Genomic DNA, 19462 nt, shown 5'->3' on the forward strand with positions numbered 1-19462 from the left:
AGAGGACCCGGGTTCGATTCCGACCTCGGGTGACTGCCTGTGTGGTGTTTGCACATTCGCCCAGTGTCGGTGTGGGTCTCCTCCAGGTGCTCCGGTTTCCTCCCACTGTCCAAAGATGTGCAGGTTAGGTGGATTGCCCACTCTAAATTGCCCCTTCGTGTCTGAAGGTTACTTGGGGTTGCGGGGAAGTTGACCTAGGGAGGATGCTCTTTCATAGGGTTGGTGCAGACTCGATTGGCCGAATGGCCTCCTTCTGCATGGTGGGGAATCAATTCTATGAAATTCACACTCGTACTGTAACAACACAGCTGGCTCACAGTGCTTCCAACAAAAAGTAGAGTTTTTCATCACAGGACATGTTTCTTTTTTATTTTAATTTTCGGATAGTTTAAAGGGTCCAAGTTTCTTAAAATCTCGCAATATCCAGCAGGAGATACTGTCTGGTTCTGAACCCCACTAAACTTTTTGATCCTAAATCAAATTGCAGGTTCTTTAGGGAAAGGGGATATTTTATTTCCCAATAGACTGGTTTTATTCCCATTATTAAGTTCAGATACTGCTCTGTTAGCAGTTTTGAATTATTCCAAAGAAAACAGTGCACAATATATTAAGCATTCACAACAAATTCTGTCGGCTGGCTAAACATGCACCACAGCAGAGTGTTAAGGAGAAAACCTGTTGTTATCACTTCACTACCAGATTAGATAAAAACTCAAGTTAACATCTCAGGACAAATAAACACAAAGAAAGAATATTGGCATTTCTAAAAGCTGCATAACATTATAAAATGCAAACTTCTTTGGATACAAGTTAATGCAGTATAGAAAGGAGATGCCTTCTTATATTTGTTCACAGGCTGCCGGCTTCACCTGGCATGGTCCGCATTTACTGCCCATTCCTGAAAAGGCGGCAAACCGCGAGATCAAAGCCTTTAAGATCCTTGTCGACGTGGAGAGGATGTTTCCTCTTGTCGGAGATTCTAGAACAAGGGTCACTGTTTAAAAATACGGGATTGCTTATTTAAAATGGAGACAAGGAGAATCTTTTTCTCTCAGTGGGTCGTGAGTGTCTGAAACTCTCTTACTCAATAGGTGGTGGAAGCAGAATCTTTGACTATTTTTAAGGCAGAGCAGAATAGATTCTTGATTAACAAGGAGTGAAATGTTATCGGGGATAATAAGGAATATGGGATTGGGTTACAATCAGATCAGCCGTGATATTATTGAATGGGACAGCAGGCTCCAGGGGCCGAGTGGCCTACTCCTGCTCCTAATTTGTATGTCCGGATGCTGGTACAGGTACATCCATGATGCTAGTAATGAAGGAATTCCAGAATTCTTACCCAGTGACAGTGAAGGAATGGGAATTTCTTTCCAAGTCAGGTAGGTATCTGGCTTGGGAGGGGAACTTGCAGGTGGTAATGCGATACATTTGCTGCACTTGTTCTTCTAGGTGGTAGAGTTGCATGTTTGAATGGTGCTGTCGAAGGAACTTGGCCAGTTGCTGTGCATCTTGTAGATGGTACATACTGCTGACACAATGCATCAGTGGTGGAAGGAGTGTATGTGGTGCTCTAGGTGGTTGATAGGGTGCTGATCAAGTGGACAGTGCTAAGCTCCTCGAGTGATATTGAGGTTGCATTCACCCAGGAAGTAGAGAGCAATGCATTACCCTCCTGACTTGTGTCTTATAGGTGTTGAGAAGGTTCTGGGGAGACAGAAGGTGAAATACTCATTGCAGAATATTCAGCGTCTGACTTTCTCTTCTAGTTACTGGTCCAGTTAAGTTTCTCATCAGCAGTGAAGGTAATACCATTGAATGTTAAGGAGATAGTTAGACTCACTTGTTGGAGTGGGTCATTGTCTATTACTTGTCGCATATCTAGCGCTTTATTGAAGGACACTTCTTAAGTCTGGCACCTTACATTTATAACTTGTTTGGCATTAAAGTAACTTGCCATTTATCAACCCAAGCTTCAATGTTGCCCACGTCTTGTTGTATATGGACACAGACACAGTATCTGAATTGCAGCGAATGGAACTGAACATGGCACAATCATTAGCTCTCCACTTCTGACCTTATGGTGGTGGGAAGGTCACTGATGAAGCAACTGAAGATGATTGGGCTGAAGATACTTCCCCGAGGAGTTCCTGCATCGATGGGACTTAGATGATTGGCCTCCAACAACCACAACCATCTTTCTTTGTGCTCAGCATGACCCCAACCAGTGGCAAATTTTCCCCCATGATCCCCATTTACCTCAGCTTTGCTAGGGCTCCTTGATGCCACACACAGTCAAATGCTGCCTTGATGTCAAGGGCAGTCACTCTCACCTCCCTTCTTGAGCTCAGCTCTTTTGCCCATGATTGGACCACGGCTGCAATGAGGTCTGGAGCAGTGTAAATTGGAATTATTCTGCTCTTTGTAGACTTTGAAATAAAGCAGAATTATTTTTAAGGAGGAGATAAAGCCTGAACAGAACAAGCCTGATCCTTTCGCAAAGGTCAATTCCCTTTGTTCGCCTTTTCATTATACCCCCCAATTCCCTCTCTTTGGAAATGCAACCACTTGTCTGTTGAACAACATACACTAGATGCTTCAGTTGTTTCCACCGATCAATCCCACAAATCTGCCACCCAGTGTGAAAACCATTCCGCCCCTCGAGTTCGAACTCCTAAAGGCTTCACTTTTAAACTTATGTTCCGTGGTTCTGGAGTAGCTTGGAAGCATTCAGAAATTGGACAGTTTCCCATATAACTCAAGGCAACGTTGTCTCACCTGATCTCTATTCCCCAATGCTTCAGGGAGAAATTAATGGTCGTGGGGTGTACAGGAGACGGATAGCTCGCTGCTCGCTCGCCCACCAATGTTTCTGGGGCATCCACTATATCCAGCACACTTCTGGCACTTTCTTCGACGTCCCTTGCTGCTTGTGGAAGACAGGATACATCTGGAATTAATGTACAAGGTAAAGTTACCAGAGATTGCAACAGTATTAAAAACCAACATTGCTGAAAATATTTCAGTCAAAGCAGGGGTGGTGGTTAACCTGAATCCAGAGCAAATTATTGACCTCACAATCCTCCCTTTGAAACAGTGGAAAATATGACGACACAATGAGTAGGATATTGAAGATTTAGCTAAAGAACACACGAGTCTGAGTACAAACATAAAGCAGATTATTGGACAAGATACAAGTTCTTAGATTTATTTTATATGGCAAAATTACGCTGAAAGCTTTCGCATTGAATGAACTAGGTCAACTGTTCAGCTTTCCATGGTATGGACACATAATGGCTCTATATACAAACATCAAAATAATTAAATTTCACTGAACATTTATTGACATTTTCCATTCTACGAGGTGACTGATGTGCTGCCTCTGAAGTTTCCACTGAATTATTGCAGATCCTATTTTAATTAAACTCAGAGATCCTTGGATATTCTTTAATTACTTCCCAGCTAGGGTTCGAAAAGCAAATATAAAAATGAAATAAAGTTGCCCAGTGTGCACAGTATTACGTAGTCCATTAAAGCACGTCGGACTAATCTCAATAGCAGCAAGCTCATGCACACGCCAACATGTCTACTTGTTTCATTGATCAATTAGCAATGATTATATACACTTCAATGATTATATACACTTCTGTACTGTAAATTCTATGAAATAAAGATCTATGAAATGAGCCCCTCTATTGTGATATCTTTTATTGCACTCAGCATAAAAGTAACATTTGTTTTATACGGAGTGTGTTGAGGTACAGCACTAAACATCCCTATATTCTCATTGCCACCCCTCCAGCCCTGTGGCACCACCAACTGCAGAACCCAAATGGCTGCCTTGCCTTACAAACCTGCCATGGACCCCCACCTGACCACGATCCATTAACATTTTAATAGCGTGGCCAATCCACCTACCCTACACATCTTTAGTTTGTGGGTGTGAGACCTACGCAGACACAGGGAAAAATGTGCAAACTCCACACAGACAGTGACCCAGGGCAGGTATTGAACCAGAGTCCTCAGCACCATGAGGCAGCAGTGCTAACCACTGTGCCACTATGCACCCGATCCATGAACACTTGCTGGAAAGTGTCTGGTAGGTGAGGATAGGATTAGGCTCTGGTGGGATGTTTTCCACGGTCCAAAAGCGGGCAATATATTGTCATGTGTCATACATGGTCATGTGTCATACATGAAAATTGGCCAAGAGGTCAGAAAGAGCCCGACTGACACACAGTACTAACACCGCTGTGCCAGAGTCTGAAGGCTTGGAGGTGTGACCACACCACCCATGCTGCTACTTCAGAAGTGCAGTATTGAAAGTCTACTATAGTGTCAAAGGTGTCTTCTTTCACATCACCAGCACTTAGGGGGCTGGTTTAGCTCAGTGGACTAGACAGCTGGTTTGTGATGCAGAACAAGGCCAGCAGCGCGTGTTCAATTCCCGTACCAGCTGAGAATTCGGAATTCTCCCTCAGTGTACCCGAACAGGCACCGGAATGTGGCGACTCGGGGATTTTCACAGTAACTTCATTGCCGTGTTAATGTAAGCCTACTTGTGACAACAGAGTATTTATTTGTTTATTTATTTAAACTGAGGCCTCATGTGACTTTCAAGAACCCAGAGAGCTATCCAAAAATGAGCAGGAAGTTAGTTATTACAATGCCCTGGGAAATCCCTCAAACAATATTTTACTGAAGAGTTAACTTAATGCTATTTGTGGGATCAGACTATGCTTAAATTGGCTACCATGTCTCCCCTACTACAACAGTAACGCAGTTCAAAAGTACTTCATAAATTTGTTAAGCACCCATGGAATCCTAACCCAGTAAATGCAACCAGAGACCTGTGCACCAGGGAAGGCAGCCACGAGATTACACTGCAGTAGTTTGCACTCTGAGGCGCAACAGGGAGAAGGTTTAAGGGAAAGAAAAGATCAAACTTGGGTTGTAAAAAAAATTCTAAATTTCGCCTTTTCCCCTCACCATCCAAAATCTCCTTCCAGGCGAAAGTGATTTACGTGCACTTCTTTCAATTTAGGATCTTGTATTCGCTGCTCGCAACGTGATCTGTTCCACATTAGGGAGACTAAATATAGACTGGGTGTCTGCTTTGCGGGACACCTCTGTTCACTTCACAGGCTTGACCAAGCTGCCATCTTAATTCTCCACCTTGCAGTCATGTTGACATCCATCCGGCCTTCCTTGACTTGCTGCACTATTCCAGAGGAGCTCAACCCCCGCAAGCTCAAGGAACACCTCCTCATTTTTCAATTAAACATTTTGCAGCCATCCAAAATCAGCAATTTCAGACCTTTCCTTTGCATGTTTTGCTCTTAAATCCTGTTTTCCCTTTCGGGTGGCAGCTGTTCATTATAGATAGATAGATAGAGAAATACAGCACAGAACAGGCCCTTCGGCCCACGATGTTGCGCCGAACTTTTGTCCTAGGTTAATCATAGAATTTTGGACAATTTTTCATGGCCAATCCACCCAACCTGCACATCTTTGGACTGTGGGAGGAAACCGGAGTACCCGGAGGAAACCCACGCAGTCACGGGGAGGATGTGCAGACTCCACACAGACAGTGACCCAAGTCGAAATCGAACTTGGGACCCTGGAGCTGTGAAGCAATTGTGCTTTCCACAATGCTACCGTGCTGCCCTTAAGAAGTTAACCTACACTCCATTATTCTACCCTAATCCAAGTACCTATCCAATAGCCGCTTGAAGGTCCCTAACTTTTCCGACTCAACTACTACCACAGGCAGTGCATTCCATGCCCCCACTACTCTCTGGGTAAAGAACCTACCTCTGACATCCCCGCTATATCTTCCACCATTTATCTTAAATTTATGTCCCCTTGTAATGGTGTGTTCCACCCAGGGAAAAAGTCTCTGACTGTCTACTCTATCTATTCCCCTGATCATCTTATAAACCTCTATCAAGTCTCCCCTCCTCCTTCTCCGTTCTAATGAGAAAAGGCCTAGCACCCTCAACCTTTCCTCGTATGACCTACTCTCCATTCCAGGCAACATCCTGGTAAATCTCCTTTGCACCTTTTCCAAAGCTTCCACATCCTTCCTAAAATGAGGTGACCAGAACTGCACACAGTACTCCAAATGTGGCCTGACCATTATTTGCCAAATAGTTGCCATAGTCCCCGAGGAACATAGGCCGCTCTCCCCTTGAGAGAGAGAGAGAGAGAGAGAGAGAGAGAGAGAGAGAGAGAGAGAGAGAGAGACTTACACCAACCATTTTGTCATTTATTGTCTCGTCTTCCATCCCATAAAGGTTTCACCTTCTCCTTGCATCCTCCACACCCCTTTCACTTGCTTGAAACCTATTACATTTCTAACTTTCCCCCATTCTGATGTGTTCCGATCACAGAGGACAAATTTCCTCAGGTTTGCAATTCTCAATTACCTCGCCTTGTTTATCCACAAACACTTCACCTGTCCACAAACACTTCACTCAACTTCCTGAATTTAGTGCCTAAATTACAAGGTCACATCTGGACAGCATGTGTTATCTGGAATGACCCCTCTCCAAGAGGACAAGTCTCTGACGTAAACCTTTTTTCCCCCTCCCTCATCTTCCTTTTTACACAAAAGGATCAAACTACCAGTGACCCAAGCAATCTATATATAGTCAAGCTGCACCAGGTCAGTACTGATCTGTTTAATCCTGCTACGCTGGATGGTGTGCCTCCGGCACATTTGTCAGAACATTAATATTTACAGTAATGTATCAGCTTTAAAAATAAATACACTTCTGCTCCCAATAGCATTTATATAACCACACTTAAAAATCACAACTGCTTTCAAAACAAGTTTGGATAACAAGCATTGCAAGTTTAGCACGGGGCTAAATCGCTGGCTTTGAAAGCAGGCCAGCAGCACGGTTCGATTCCCGTAACAGCCTCCCCGAACAGGCGCCGGAATGTGGTGACTAGGGGCTTTTCACAGTAACTTCATTTGAAGCCTACTCGTGACAATAAGCGATTTTCATTTAATCTCATTTCATGAGAGGGGACACTACAATAAGAATGTACAAAACTGCTACGGTTTCTAAGGAGCAGCCCAGACTGAAATGAAGCCAAAGGAACATACTGCTCACATCACAACTTGTCACAGTCCCTCATACCAGTGAGTGGCACTGACCAGATCACAATTTCATTACCCAACAGTGACCTGAAGGGAAGTGTGTAGCTGAGGTAAATTCACATCGAACAGAATATAAAACTGTGCAGAAAACCTCCGTTTAAGGGTGGCGCGGTGGCGCAGTAGTTAGCACTGCTGCCTCTCGACACTCAGGACCGAGGTTCGATCCCAGCCCCGGGTCTCTATCCATGCGGAGTTTGCTCATTTTCCCTGTGATTGCGTGGGTCTTGCCCTTATAACCAAAGATGTGCAGGGTAGGTGGACGGGCCACGCCAAATTGCCACTTAAATGGAAAAAAAAAGAATTGGGTACTCTAAATTGATGGGGGGGAAAAAAGGAAAATCTCCATTTGATGCCATTTAATCTGGAGTAATCATGAAAAGAAATTACAGAGAATTTGTACTTGATAAACCGGTTTCCCTCCGAGTCCATGCTCCTACTTTACCTTGCACACGACTCGGTTACTAAGCTGGTTGTCGAGAAGCAGATCCATTTCTTATTTAAATTGGTGCGGTTTGTATAGAATATCTCACACACTTCCAGTATTTTGCTACAGCTGAATACACACATGCCATTCTGTAGCCTTCAGCTAACAAAACTGCCAGCGACTTGAGTTTATCAGTGCATTCTGATCAGGAAGACCTTGGGGAATCGAGGAAGTAGCTATATATTCTTCCTCTAATCGTATCACCAATGTGTCATAATACTCTGTAAAGAAACTAACCACCCTTGCTTGGCACATGACCCAATTAGTTCCTCCACTTTATTTTCACACGCTTCCTAATAATCCATTTTTTTTCTCTAAAAAAACACAAAATCCCAAGTTAAACTCACCTGTAACGCAGTTTAACCAGAGTAGGAGAGCAAGGAAATGCTAAGAGCTGATCTTCAGCCTAAGTTGGCTCGGGTAATCTTATGTAAGACAGTGGTTGGGCACTATAGTCAATCTCAACCTGCTGGTCGAGGGAAGATAAAACCGTCCTGGGTGTATACTGTGGATGACTATGGAACAAATCTTGTCAACGTTCATGCATGCACATAAAGAATCAGACAGATCTTGGATTTCATTGGAGTCAAATATTTCATCAATGTTCACAAACGAACACAGTGGGGTACCATATTGATCTTCTACTTCTGTCGGAAAGTCTCCACTATCTGGTAGTTGTAAGAGTTTGAAGTTAAAGTAGCCTGACAATATTAACCCAGATACTAATGTTACGATCATGTTGGGCCAGTTTAAACGGTAGCGCCTGCAGCTCTGTTCCCATGAAGATTTTGCTCAGGTTGAATTTATAACCTGAGAAGGCTCTGAACTCTCCCAGGAGTTCCATTATCCTGCCCACGCTGGCTAGGGGTTCAAGAGACAGAGCAGCAGGTCATCCGCATAGAGTAAAACTCTGTGCTCCATGCCTGCTGCCTGAACGCCTGTCCACCCCCTCTCTGATCGAAGAGCAATGGCCAGGACTCAATTACCAGAGCAAACAGCAGCAGGGACAATGGGCACCACTGCCTCTTTCCTCTGCGTAGCCAGGAATATTCAGAGCTGGTGGTGTTCGTCCGTACGCTCGCCATGGGAGCGCTGTACAGACATTTCACCCATGAGGTGAACCCTGGCCCAAACCCAAACTGCTCAAGCACCCCCATGCGGTACCTCCATTCTACTCAATCAAAGGCTATTTCAGCGCCTAGGGAGACAATCACTTCTGGTGCCTTCTCCCCGGGTGGGGTCATAATCATGTTCAGCAGGCACCTGATGGTCACCATTAGCTGAGCGCGCTTGACAAACCCTATCTGGCCTTCAGCGATCACTTCTGGCAAGGGGCTCTCCAGTTACCTCGCCAGAGCTTTAGCATTCGTGTTCAGGAGTGAGACGGGCGTTTTCGTTTTTGGGAATCATCGAGACCGAGGCCTGTGCCAGCGTGGGCGGCAGCGCGCCCCCCCCCCCCCCACCCTCGACAGCGAGTCGTTGAACATCGGCTGCAGGTGCAGGGCCAGTGCTCCCCATCTCATTTTATGATAATGGAAATTGTTCACTGCAATATAAGAGATTGAGACGACAGGGGTCTCAGAGAATAATAATAATCATCTTTGTCATAGGTAGGCTTACATTAACACAGCAATGAAGTTACTGTGGAAAGCCCCGAATTGCCACACTCCTGCGCCTGTTCAGGTACACTGAGGGAGAATTCAGAATGTCCAATTCACCTAACAGCACGTCTTTCGGGACTTGTGGGAGGAAACCGGAGCACCCGGAGGAAACCCACGCAGGCACGGGGAGAACATGCAGACTCCGCACAGACAGTGACCCAAGCCAGAAGCAACAGTGCTACCCACTGTGCTACCGTGCCGCCCACCTGATGCAAGTTGCTTTGGTGTCCCGAAATTCCATTCTTTACGCATTAAAACATTTCTGCAGTGATTTGTTTGTTGTACATTTCACTTGGACATACTGTTTTCAAACTAGGTGATGCTCCTTAAAAGATGTTGCCGATTTTTAATATTTATGAAGTTCTTTGCTGCAATAAAAGGCCAGCGAGAAGCAATGTTTTCCAAAGCCTTGAATTGACCTGGTTTGGTAAAAGATGTGTTTGTTCTGTCTGCTGGGACCTGTTTCTCTGCTAACTGGGGCTGCCTGTAAAAACATGAGCTCCCTGCCAGCTGGCTCATTAGGGATTCTGCTGATCCTCGCCTTTTTGAAAAAAAAACAATTGTCACATGGACAAGTTCATAGAAATAGATTTTACAGTGCAGAGTTTGGCCCATCGAGTATGCACCGGCACTTGGAAAGAGCATCCTACTTAAGCCCACGCCTCTACCCTATCCCCGTAACCCAGTGACCCCAACCTCACCTTTTTGACACTAAGGGGCAATTTAGCATGGGCAATCTACCTAGCTTGCACATCTTTGGACCGTGGGAGGAAACCCAAGCAGACACCGAGACAAAATGAAAACTCCACACAGTCACCCGAGGCCAGAATTGAACCCGGGATCTTGGAGCTGAGGCAGCAGTGCTAACCACTGTGCTACCATGCCTCCCTACTGCATGTTCTCACTGCTTGTTTGGAATTTGGTGTTTTTGGTTCAATTTTGCGTGATGAACGCAGGTTCTGTGCTGTGTAAACTGTTTACCCGAGATACCCTCAAGGTTCCCAATGTAAGATTTCTACGCTTCCCATATTCAGCGACATGAAAACACACAATACTGATCTGTATGGTGTTTTAAATTACTTGGTATCTCTGAACCGCTGTGTGATCCGTTACCTTCACAGATCTGAATTACAGATTAGTTGTGCACAATTCCACACCGTTTGGGTCATTATCGGTTGCCATGTTAAGGTGAGTCAATATTTGATTAATGTTGATGCACTCCAGGGCAGCACGGTGGTGCAGTGCCTCACAGCGCCGAGGTCCCAGGTTCGATCCCGGCTCTGGGTCACTGCCTGTGTGGAGTTTGCACATTCTCCCTGTGTCTGCGTGGGTTTCACCCGCACAACCTAAAGATGTGCAGGCCAGGTGGATTGGCCACGCTAAATTGCCCCTTAATTGGAAAAAATGGATTGGGTACTCTAAATTTTTTTTTTTAAATGTTGATGCACTCTGGCATCCCTCACTGAGAAAATGTGAGTCCCTCCATTGCTTTCTGGGGCGTTGCTTTCGAAACAACAATGACTGCATTTATGTAGCACCTTTCATGGAGTAAAATGTCTGGACAAAGATTGACACCAAGCAACATTCTCTCCATGTCTGTGTGGGTTTCACTCCCACAACCCAAAGATGTGATTAGGTGGATTAGCCCCTTAATTGGAAAAAATAATATTTGGGTACTCTAAATTTACATAAAAAAAAAGATTGACACCGAGCTAAAGAAGTTTCAGGAGCACTGACCAAAGCATAGTCAGAGGTTCACTAATGTCCGTCAGGGAAAGAAATCTGCCACCCTTACCAGGTCTGGCCTCCAGGCCCACAGCAATGCGGTTAACTCCCTGCCCCCTTCTGGAATGGCCGAACAAGGCACCCAGTTTAAGGGCAATTAGGGATTGTCAACAAATGCTGGCCCAGCCAGCGAGGCCCACATCCCAAGAACACTTTTTGTTTTTAAAAAAATAAAGGCAGGTTTGAGGAATGTTTTAAACGAGAGATAGAAGGCACGGAAAAGTTTGGGTTGGGAATTTAAAGAGTTCAGTGCCAGGTATCTGAAGGTAGAGCTACCTGTGATGGGGCAAAGCTAATGGGGAATGCCCACGGTTGGGATTGTAGGAGCATGTGGGCAGCACGGTAGCACAGTGGATAGCACTGTTGCTTCACAGCTCCGTGGTCCAAGGTTCGATTCCCGGCTTGGGTCACTGTCTGTGTGGTGTATTCACGTTCTTCCCGTGTCTGGCGACTAGGGGCTTTTCACAGTAACTTCATTGCAGTGTTAATGTAAGCCTACTTGTGACAATAAAGATTATTACATTAGGTGTCTTTATTTGCAGGTATCCTTTTTAAAATGGACGATACATACGGTAAACTGATTGAGGCAAGTTACAGGATTGGCCATATCTCCAGAAGTATTCCTTCTTTATTTCACACTCGGCTGAGATTTTGAGGGATTTTTGAGAGTCCTTCCAGTTTTCTTTATTTGCTTTCCAGGGTACTTTTCCACTGAGTCAGGGAGGTCCTCATTTGCTACTTTCCCAGTTTCCCCTCATAACTCAGACCCTGTGGTTCCACTTTGCAGTGACCTGCAGCCTTAAAAGTCTCTCTTCGGCATTCGGTGCCTAGAATGAGACAAGATCCAATCCCAGCAGAGCTTTCTACAATTTCATTAAGACCGCCTGTGTCTTAGATCCTGCTATTTTGGCTGTAGTGTTTAAAATCATGTTCCGCTTGTTGACTGCTGCTCTGCACTGGTTGAACATGTTTATTGGTGAGGTCCATTGATCCCTAGATCTATTCAGCTTTGCCCTTACCTATTGCAACAATCTTCAGATAACACGTGCGTCCATTATTTTCCCTTATACGAAGCAGTCGTCTGCATTAAATGTCATCTGCCATGGTCTTGCCCACATCTTTAACGTTGTCTAGCTCATTACGCAATTTGAGTCACTCCTTCAGATTCCTCTGCTTCTCGCGGTTTGGTTTCGTCATCAAATAGAAAGAATAAAACAGACTGCCAGAGGACAGGCCATCTGATAACACAACTCTGGTTATAACCCTGCTTCCAGTGGACCTGGATTTGTGGCTATTATATCACACTGCATTTGAGAAATCTTTTCAGTCTCAGAATTTCATTCTTTAAGCCGCTCATCAACTGGGTCAAGTGGGCGCAATAATTTGTTGACTGGCAATTTAAGCAGCTTGGGTAGCGCATCAAGATGAAAAGGCATAGCCAATTATTTCTCAAGTATTGACATATAATGGATCAAGTCAATCATTGGACTGAACTGTGAAATTAGGTAGGCTTTTATAGTTAAGTGTTCCACACTGGTGAATTGTGCTTGCTTCCAATGAAGGATTCAGGAAAAAGGTTACAGAAGAACCTCAGCTTCAGCAATTGCACTGAGGTCCATGCCCCTTTTCAGTGTATTCTTAAAAATGTGATTCGCATCACCATCTATAATCACCTATCTCAACTCCATCATCCTGCATTATCCTCATACCCCTTACTACCCAAAGCTCTATTGACCTTGGCTTTGGATATGCGCAACAACTGAGCATCCACGCTGCTCTGCGACAGAGAATCCCCAAGATTCCCAACCCTTTGAGTCAAGAAATGGAGACAGAAATTAGGAAAAGTATGCAATGGAGGGAGAAAATGCAAGGATGGTTGGAATGGGATAAAAGACTGGCCCTATAAGGTGAAGTGAGGAATAAATACAGTTGCTTGCGAGTACAGATGACGGCACGGTAGCACAGTGATTAGCACTGCTGCTTCACAGCGGCAGGGTCCCGGGTTCGATTCCCGGCTTGGGTCACTGTCTGTGCGGAGTCTGCACATTCTCCCCGTGTCTGCGTGGGTTTCCTCCAGGTGCTCCGGTTTCCTCCCACAAGTCCCGAAAGATGTGCTGTTAGGTGAATTGGACATTCTGAATTCTCCCTCAGTGTATCCAAACAGGCGCCGGAATGTGGCAACTAGGGGACATTCATAGTAACTTCATTGCAGTGTTAATGTAGGCCTACTTGTGACACTAATAAAGACTATTAGCACTTGAATTTTAAATATTGAACAATTATTCACTGTGCATCATGCAAACGCACAAAAGGGCCAATACCACCATTTATCAGATCTGAAAAGTGCCTACTCTACCATAAATTACCATAAAAGGGCAGAGTATCTCAAAAGTTTGAAGAGATTAGCAGACTATTTTATGCTGCTGTGCAGTGGCTGTGTGAGGTGTATTTCCACTAAAATGATACTGTTATCAATCCAGAGGCATTCTCCCTATCACACAATTGAGTAGCAGAATGTATAAATATCAGTGTGAGTGTGATGCCAGATATTTAGGCCATAGATCCCATGATTGGCTGATCGAATCAAACAGCATGTTCCTCCAGTTATTTCTAATAGAGTACAGACCATGCTCAACCAGCCCACACTCGCAAAACCAAAAACAAAACGCCTATTGTTAGATGTGATTCTGCAATAGGGAAGCACTTGCTGAACAACTCGGGTAATGTGCTAATAACCACACTAATAAACAAATTAAAGTGGTCAGTTGAGCTAATAACATTGCTCATTTTTCTATGCGCCAAAAATGACATGCAGTACTTTCGTAAATGGGGACCTGTTCTCTGCAAACGAAAGGAATCTGTTCAAGCCTAGCATCATTTTTGGCTTATAGCTCCCTGTTGCTTTCTCCATGGCAGTGCCTCGGTCAAAGGCAACTTGTTAACCAATCAGCACCCTTTTCTCCTTTAGTATAAATTGTTGTGAACATTTGAAATTCGGCATTCTTCCATTTGTCCGAACGAATGCCAGATGAAAAGTTTTAACAACATGTTTCCCCTTTTAGCAACCTACAAATGAGAAATAGTTAGGACTTGTGATTGTGTATTCAATAATCCTAGTGCTGAACCCTGAGCTGTCGGTTACATGTTGCAGCTCTGTGGTTTCAACCACTTAGTATGTGATGCACTAGGAGGAAGAATTCAACTGAACCATTGAGGTAGGTCAGCAGCAGACTTGCAATGACTTCAAATTGCCCAGCAGCTGTAGCATTGTAGAAACAAATTGCCACCAAACAACAGGACAAATAAGAATGGAGGGTGGGATTTTCAGGGTGGTGAGTGTAGCTCCAGTCAACTCTCAGAGCCCATTACTATATCATGTTCGAACTGATTGGCCCACAGCTCTTCAACCCTTCCAGGCATAGTGCTGCAGTGGCTAGAAGAGATATTGCAATGCTCTGCTTGGGACAAAGGGAACAAAGTCCCAAGACTGTTCTTAAGGCAAGTCCCAGGGGTGCTAGGGTAGGGGATGTCCGGTTTTGGGGTGGTGGTGGTGTGTGTGTGGGGTTGGGGGGGGTTGGTAGGCCATCAGGCAGGAGTTAGGGAAGGCTGGAGCGCTCAGTTCCAGAGGGGACGGTTCCCCAAATCTGAAGAAGCCTGTAGCTTGAGTTGTACCCCCCCCCTCACCGATTCCCACCCTGCTCTCCTGTGTCTGTAAGCCTAAGAATTGGGGCTCGGCAGGTAAAGACACTTAAGTGGCCATAAAGTGGCCTTAATTGGGAAAAGGGTAAAAGGGTAGGTTACCCTCCTGAGGCCCTGCTCACCCCACCATGAAACTGCATCTGAGTCGGGGGGGAGGGGGGAATCCAGAAGGGAATCCACTCCATGCAATACCCCTGCCTCAGAACCCATGAGAACGAGTGTAAAATTCTGCTCCGACAATTATGATGGACAAATGTCAGTAACATTTACATGCCGAAGACAAATTACAAAAAAATACTGGGCTCGTTAAAACTTCAAATAACACCAAACAAAACTACAGGTTATTCCAACAGCTCAATTTTTCTCCTGCCATTGGTCTTATTAAACACAATAACCATCACTGCAAAGCAATAAATCCAACAGTGTACATATACTGTGACAAAATATATTCACATCTGAATGATAAATGATCAAGTTGGAGGTTAAAAAAACAGATTAAGGTTGAGACAATTTCAATGCTCTGTCGACAGAACCCTTTACTAACGGCGCCTTGACATTGTTTTTTAAATTGTCTACTGCTCAAGACATCTTCTGTCACATCAGTCGTGTAAATAGGGACACATGAGAAAGCAATGGACCAGCTGATCCATGAAGATTGCAACCCATCTCATCAGACACTTACCTGCTTACACCATTCAACTCAATCCAACCCCCTCTACTGGGAAAAAGGTAAAAAATCTGGAAAATCTTAGGCTAAAAGAGGAACAACTCTGGGAAAATTCCCAACTGTGAAGCCCCTGTTATTGTCCTGGTTGTAAGCAGCTAACTGAAATGGAAAATGAAAATGAAAATCGCTTATTGTCACGAGTAGGCTTCAATGAAGTTACTGTGAAAAGCCCCTAGTCGCCACATTCCGGCGCCTGTCCGGGAATCGAACTGTGCTACTGGCCTGCTTGGTCTGCTTTAAAAGTCAGCGATTTAGCCGAGTGAACTAAACCAGCCCCATAACTGAACAAAAGCTAAGAATTACCCCCCATTGAGCTCAGCTAATCGTCAAAATTATAGTGTCTCAATTTGAGATCTGTTGCAACAAGAATTTCAACAGTAAAATAAATCAGTGATATTACAATTTGTGATCGCTGGGAAACAATCATAGCAAATGTTATAAAGTCTGAGACACTGCACGGAAATATATTTGCCGCTGAAAAAATTTGCATCTCATCAGTAACTGGGAGCAGTGAAATGCCAGCAGGGGCATTCCTATAAATAATTTGCATTAATAATGCTGCACAAAATTTCAGGGATAAAACTGGTGTCAGTTCTGTTGCGACACACAGCCCAAAATCTGCTGAGTCAGTCCCCAAATCAGCGAGAGGCAGCTAAAAGGCGAAGTTTTAGTCAATGTAAAGATTGTAGCCATGATGTGGAGATGCCGGCGGTGAGCACTGTAAGAAGTCTTCCAACACCAGGTTAAAGTCCAACATGTTTGTTTCAAATACTAGCTTTCGGAGCACTGCTCCTTCACCTGAGGAAGGAGCAGTGCTCCGAAAGCTAGTGTTTGAAACAAACATGTTGGACTTTAACCTGGTGTTGGAAGACTTCTTACAATGTAAAGATTGGCATTGCTGTTGGTGATTAAGTGCCAGCTGATAACGCTCCGAGCCAGTCCTTCCATTACTTTACTTACCATCCAGACCAGAGTGACGGGACATTAATTGGCCTGTTCGGATTTGTCCTGCCTTGTGTGGACGGGATAGACTTGAGCAATTTTGCACTTTGGCAGCTATGTGCCAATGTTGCAGCTGTACTGGAACAACCAGGCTAGGGTTTGGCCTGTCCTGGAACACAAGTCTTCAGCGGTACAACTGAAGAATCCTTTGCTGCATCCTATACACTCAGCTGTTCTCTCTGTCAGCTGGAGTAACCCAAATTGGCTGAAGACCAGCGCCTGTGATAGTTGGAATGGAGTTGTCATACCAATGTGATGGGACGGCGGGATGGCAGAATGGCCTGTTCTTGCTCTTGCATTGCTAATACACAGACAAATCTTCGGAATCCTTTATTTGTAGTAGCCCTGGAAAGTTACATTGTGTTTTGAATATGTAAGAGATCAATGGAGAAAATATCAAATTGCACTTGGCTCATTTCTCAACACCATGGAAATATGTCATGACCAAAGGCAGTACTACTTTTAGCTCCTTGGGAAGGAAGTCAGCAACTTTTGTCCCTTATTCGAAAAAACTATTGGACAGACTTTGCTAACAGCAGAGGGTGGTGTAGGGAGAGGCTATAGTTCCGCAAAGGAACAAAGATTAGAACCAAGTGGCTGGGGCAAATGAGGAAGAGAGAGTGGGAGGGCAGGAGGAGGTTTTCCAAAGTTCTATTTTGCAAGTTCTAGTGCCTCTATTTCTAGTAGTGTCAGAATGAAACCCAATTTCAAAACATATCAAACTGGCACTTCCTCCGAGACTGAAAACTTCCATACACAACATGGACACGGCTTTCATCAGAGGTATTTCTTAGTGGTCAAAGTTCACACAGTCCTTTTAAGAATCTTCAAAGCAAATAAAGTAGATCTCAAGTGCTGCATAGCTTGTGCACCAAAATGACTAAAATAACAACTTGTACTTGTGTCGTGGCCTTTCCCATAGTTAAACATCCCACTGGAAACATAGCAAACCAAATTGGACGAGTGAAATAAGGAGATGTTTGGGCAAATGACCACAATTTTGATCATAATAAGAGGTTTAAAAGGATTTTGGAGGAGCGAGAGAGAGATGTTGGGATGTTTATGGGCCTGGCAGTTAAAAGCACTGCCACCAACGTGATTAAAATGGGGGGTGTCCTACAGGCCGGAATTGGAGGAGCGTAAAGGAGGTCACCTGGACTCGAAACGTTAGCTCTTTTCTCTCAGTCCAGATGCTGCCAGACCTGCTGAGATTTCCCAGCAGTCTCTCTCTTAGCTGCTGTTAATATTTCCACTGTTCGACATACAAATCACAGATTGCGATTTTCCTCAGGTGACCCCAGCCAGTGTGGCAGCAAGGGTGCGGCAATCACACTTGGCACCCCTGGGTGACATGGGGTGACTGCAGCTGGGGGGGGGGGGGGGGAAGAGAAGAACCCTCCCAAAAATTCAATCTTCCTCTATTCGAATATCTGCCATATGTCAGTTCCCCAAACAAAGAGCTTGATTACTTTAACTGTCATTTTCTATTTAGGGTGTCGAAAGGACAGCTAGAAAACATTGTCACATGGTGGTGAGACACAACATGTCTAATTTCACACATGCACAAGACAAAAACAGTATAACCAACTTCGCCCTTTACCTGGTCCAGTATTTGCACTGATATAAAACATGTCAATTTAGACAAAGCTGAATGGAATCGAGTCTCGTTTTCTTCCCTTCTGTACAAAGCCAAAGCCATGTCCACATTAACCCTGACCAACTTTTACAGATGCACCACAGAAAGCATCCTATCTGGCTGCATCGCAGCCTGGTATGGCAACTGCTCGGGCCAGGACCGCAAGACACTTCAGAGTCATGAACACAGCCCAGTCCATCACACAAACCTGCCTCCCATCCATTGACTCCATTTACACCTCCCGCTGCCTAAAGCATAATCAAAGACCCCTCCCACCCGGGCTATACACTTTTCCAGCTTCTTCCATCGGGCAGGAGATACAAAAGTCTGAGAACACGCACGAGCAGACTCTAAAACAGCTTTGAAGCCTACTTGTGACAATAAGCGGTTTTCATTTCATTTCCCCGCTGTTACCAGACTCCTAAATGACCCTCTTCTGGACTGACCTCATTAACACTACACCCCTGTATGCTTCATCCGATGCCGGTGCTTATGTAGTTACATTGTGCACCTTGTGTTGCCCTATTGTGTATTTTCTTTTATTTCCTTTTCATGTACTTAATGATCTGTTGAGCTGCTCACAGAAAAATACTTTTCACTGTACCTCGCTACATGTGACAATAAACAAAGTCCAATCCAATCCAAACAAAGGCATTGATATCCCAATGTTTTCCTTTGGTTATATGACCAGTTTGGACCTGAAGCATTGCTACAAGTCTGGACAATTCTTGCAGCTGTTTGATATTAGCTTTTCAAACATTGTCTCGAATTAGGAACAAATGTGGTCTGGAAGCGGATGTCTGCAGTTCAGAACTCACAAACGGCAACCCCTCCATCTTCACAAAGGAGGGCAACCTGCCAGGTCAAGTAGAACAGCACAGTGCAAACACAAAAAAGGTCACAAGCTACTCTTTTTTTAAATTTAGAGTGCCCAATTCACTTTTTCCAATTAAGGGGCATGAGGAGAATGTGCAAACTCCACATGGACAGTGATCCAGAGCCAGGATCGAATCTGGGACCTCGGCGCCGTGAGGCAACAGGGCTAACCACTGCGCCACCGTGCTGCCCTGCTACTCTTAGCCATTACATGCGCAAAGATCCTCAGCAAGGAAAGTTGTAAATTGTAAATCTGCCCTCGGCTCCCCAAGTTTCCATGCCTCAAAGCCAAGTTACAGTATTTAATCTGCATCCCACTCTCCTGCCAAATGCACTCAAAAGCTGACTCACGGAAACTCTATACAGTATGGATCTTAACTAGATCACTAAAATGTGTACACGGTACATGCTTTAAATAGGAGTG

At 44.6% G+C, this 19462-nt stretch overlaps 1 protein-coding gene across 4 annotated transcripts in view; it reads right to left on the reverse strand.

The window, feature by feature from the left end:
- Positions 1 to 19462, reverse strand: part of tbc1d2b (TBC1 domain family, member 2B) — a 107632-nt gene that overhangs the window by 59907 nt on the left and 28263 nt on the right. For 3 of the 4 annotated variants that reach the window (XM_038784135.1, XM_038784137.1, XM_038784139.1), the window contains one exon: positions 2779 to 2950. In XM_038784135.1, coding sequence (XP_038640063.1) covers positions 2779 to 2950 — 172 coding nt within the window. The remainder of the gene's footprint in view (positions 1 to 2778; positions 2951 to 19462) is intronic. The other variant, XM_038784136.1, reaches the window with a different exon arrangement.

The sequence above is a fragment of the Scyliorhinus canicula genome, chromosome 24, assembly GCF_902713615.1.
Source record: "Scyliorhinus canicula chromosome 24, sScyCan1.1, whole genome shotgun sequence".
Lineage (NCBI taxonomy): Eukaryota > Metazoa > Chordata > Chondrichthyes > Carcharhiniformes > Scyliorhinidae > Scyliorhinus > Scyliorhinus canicula.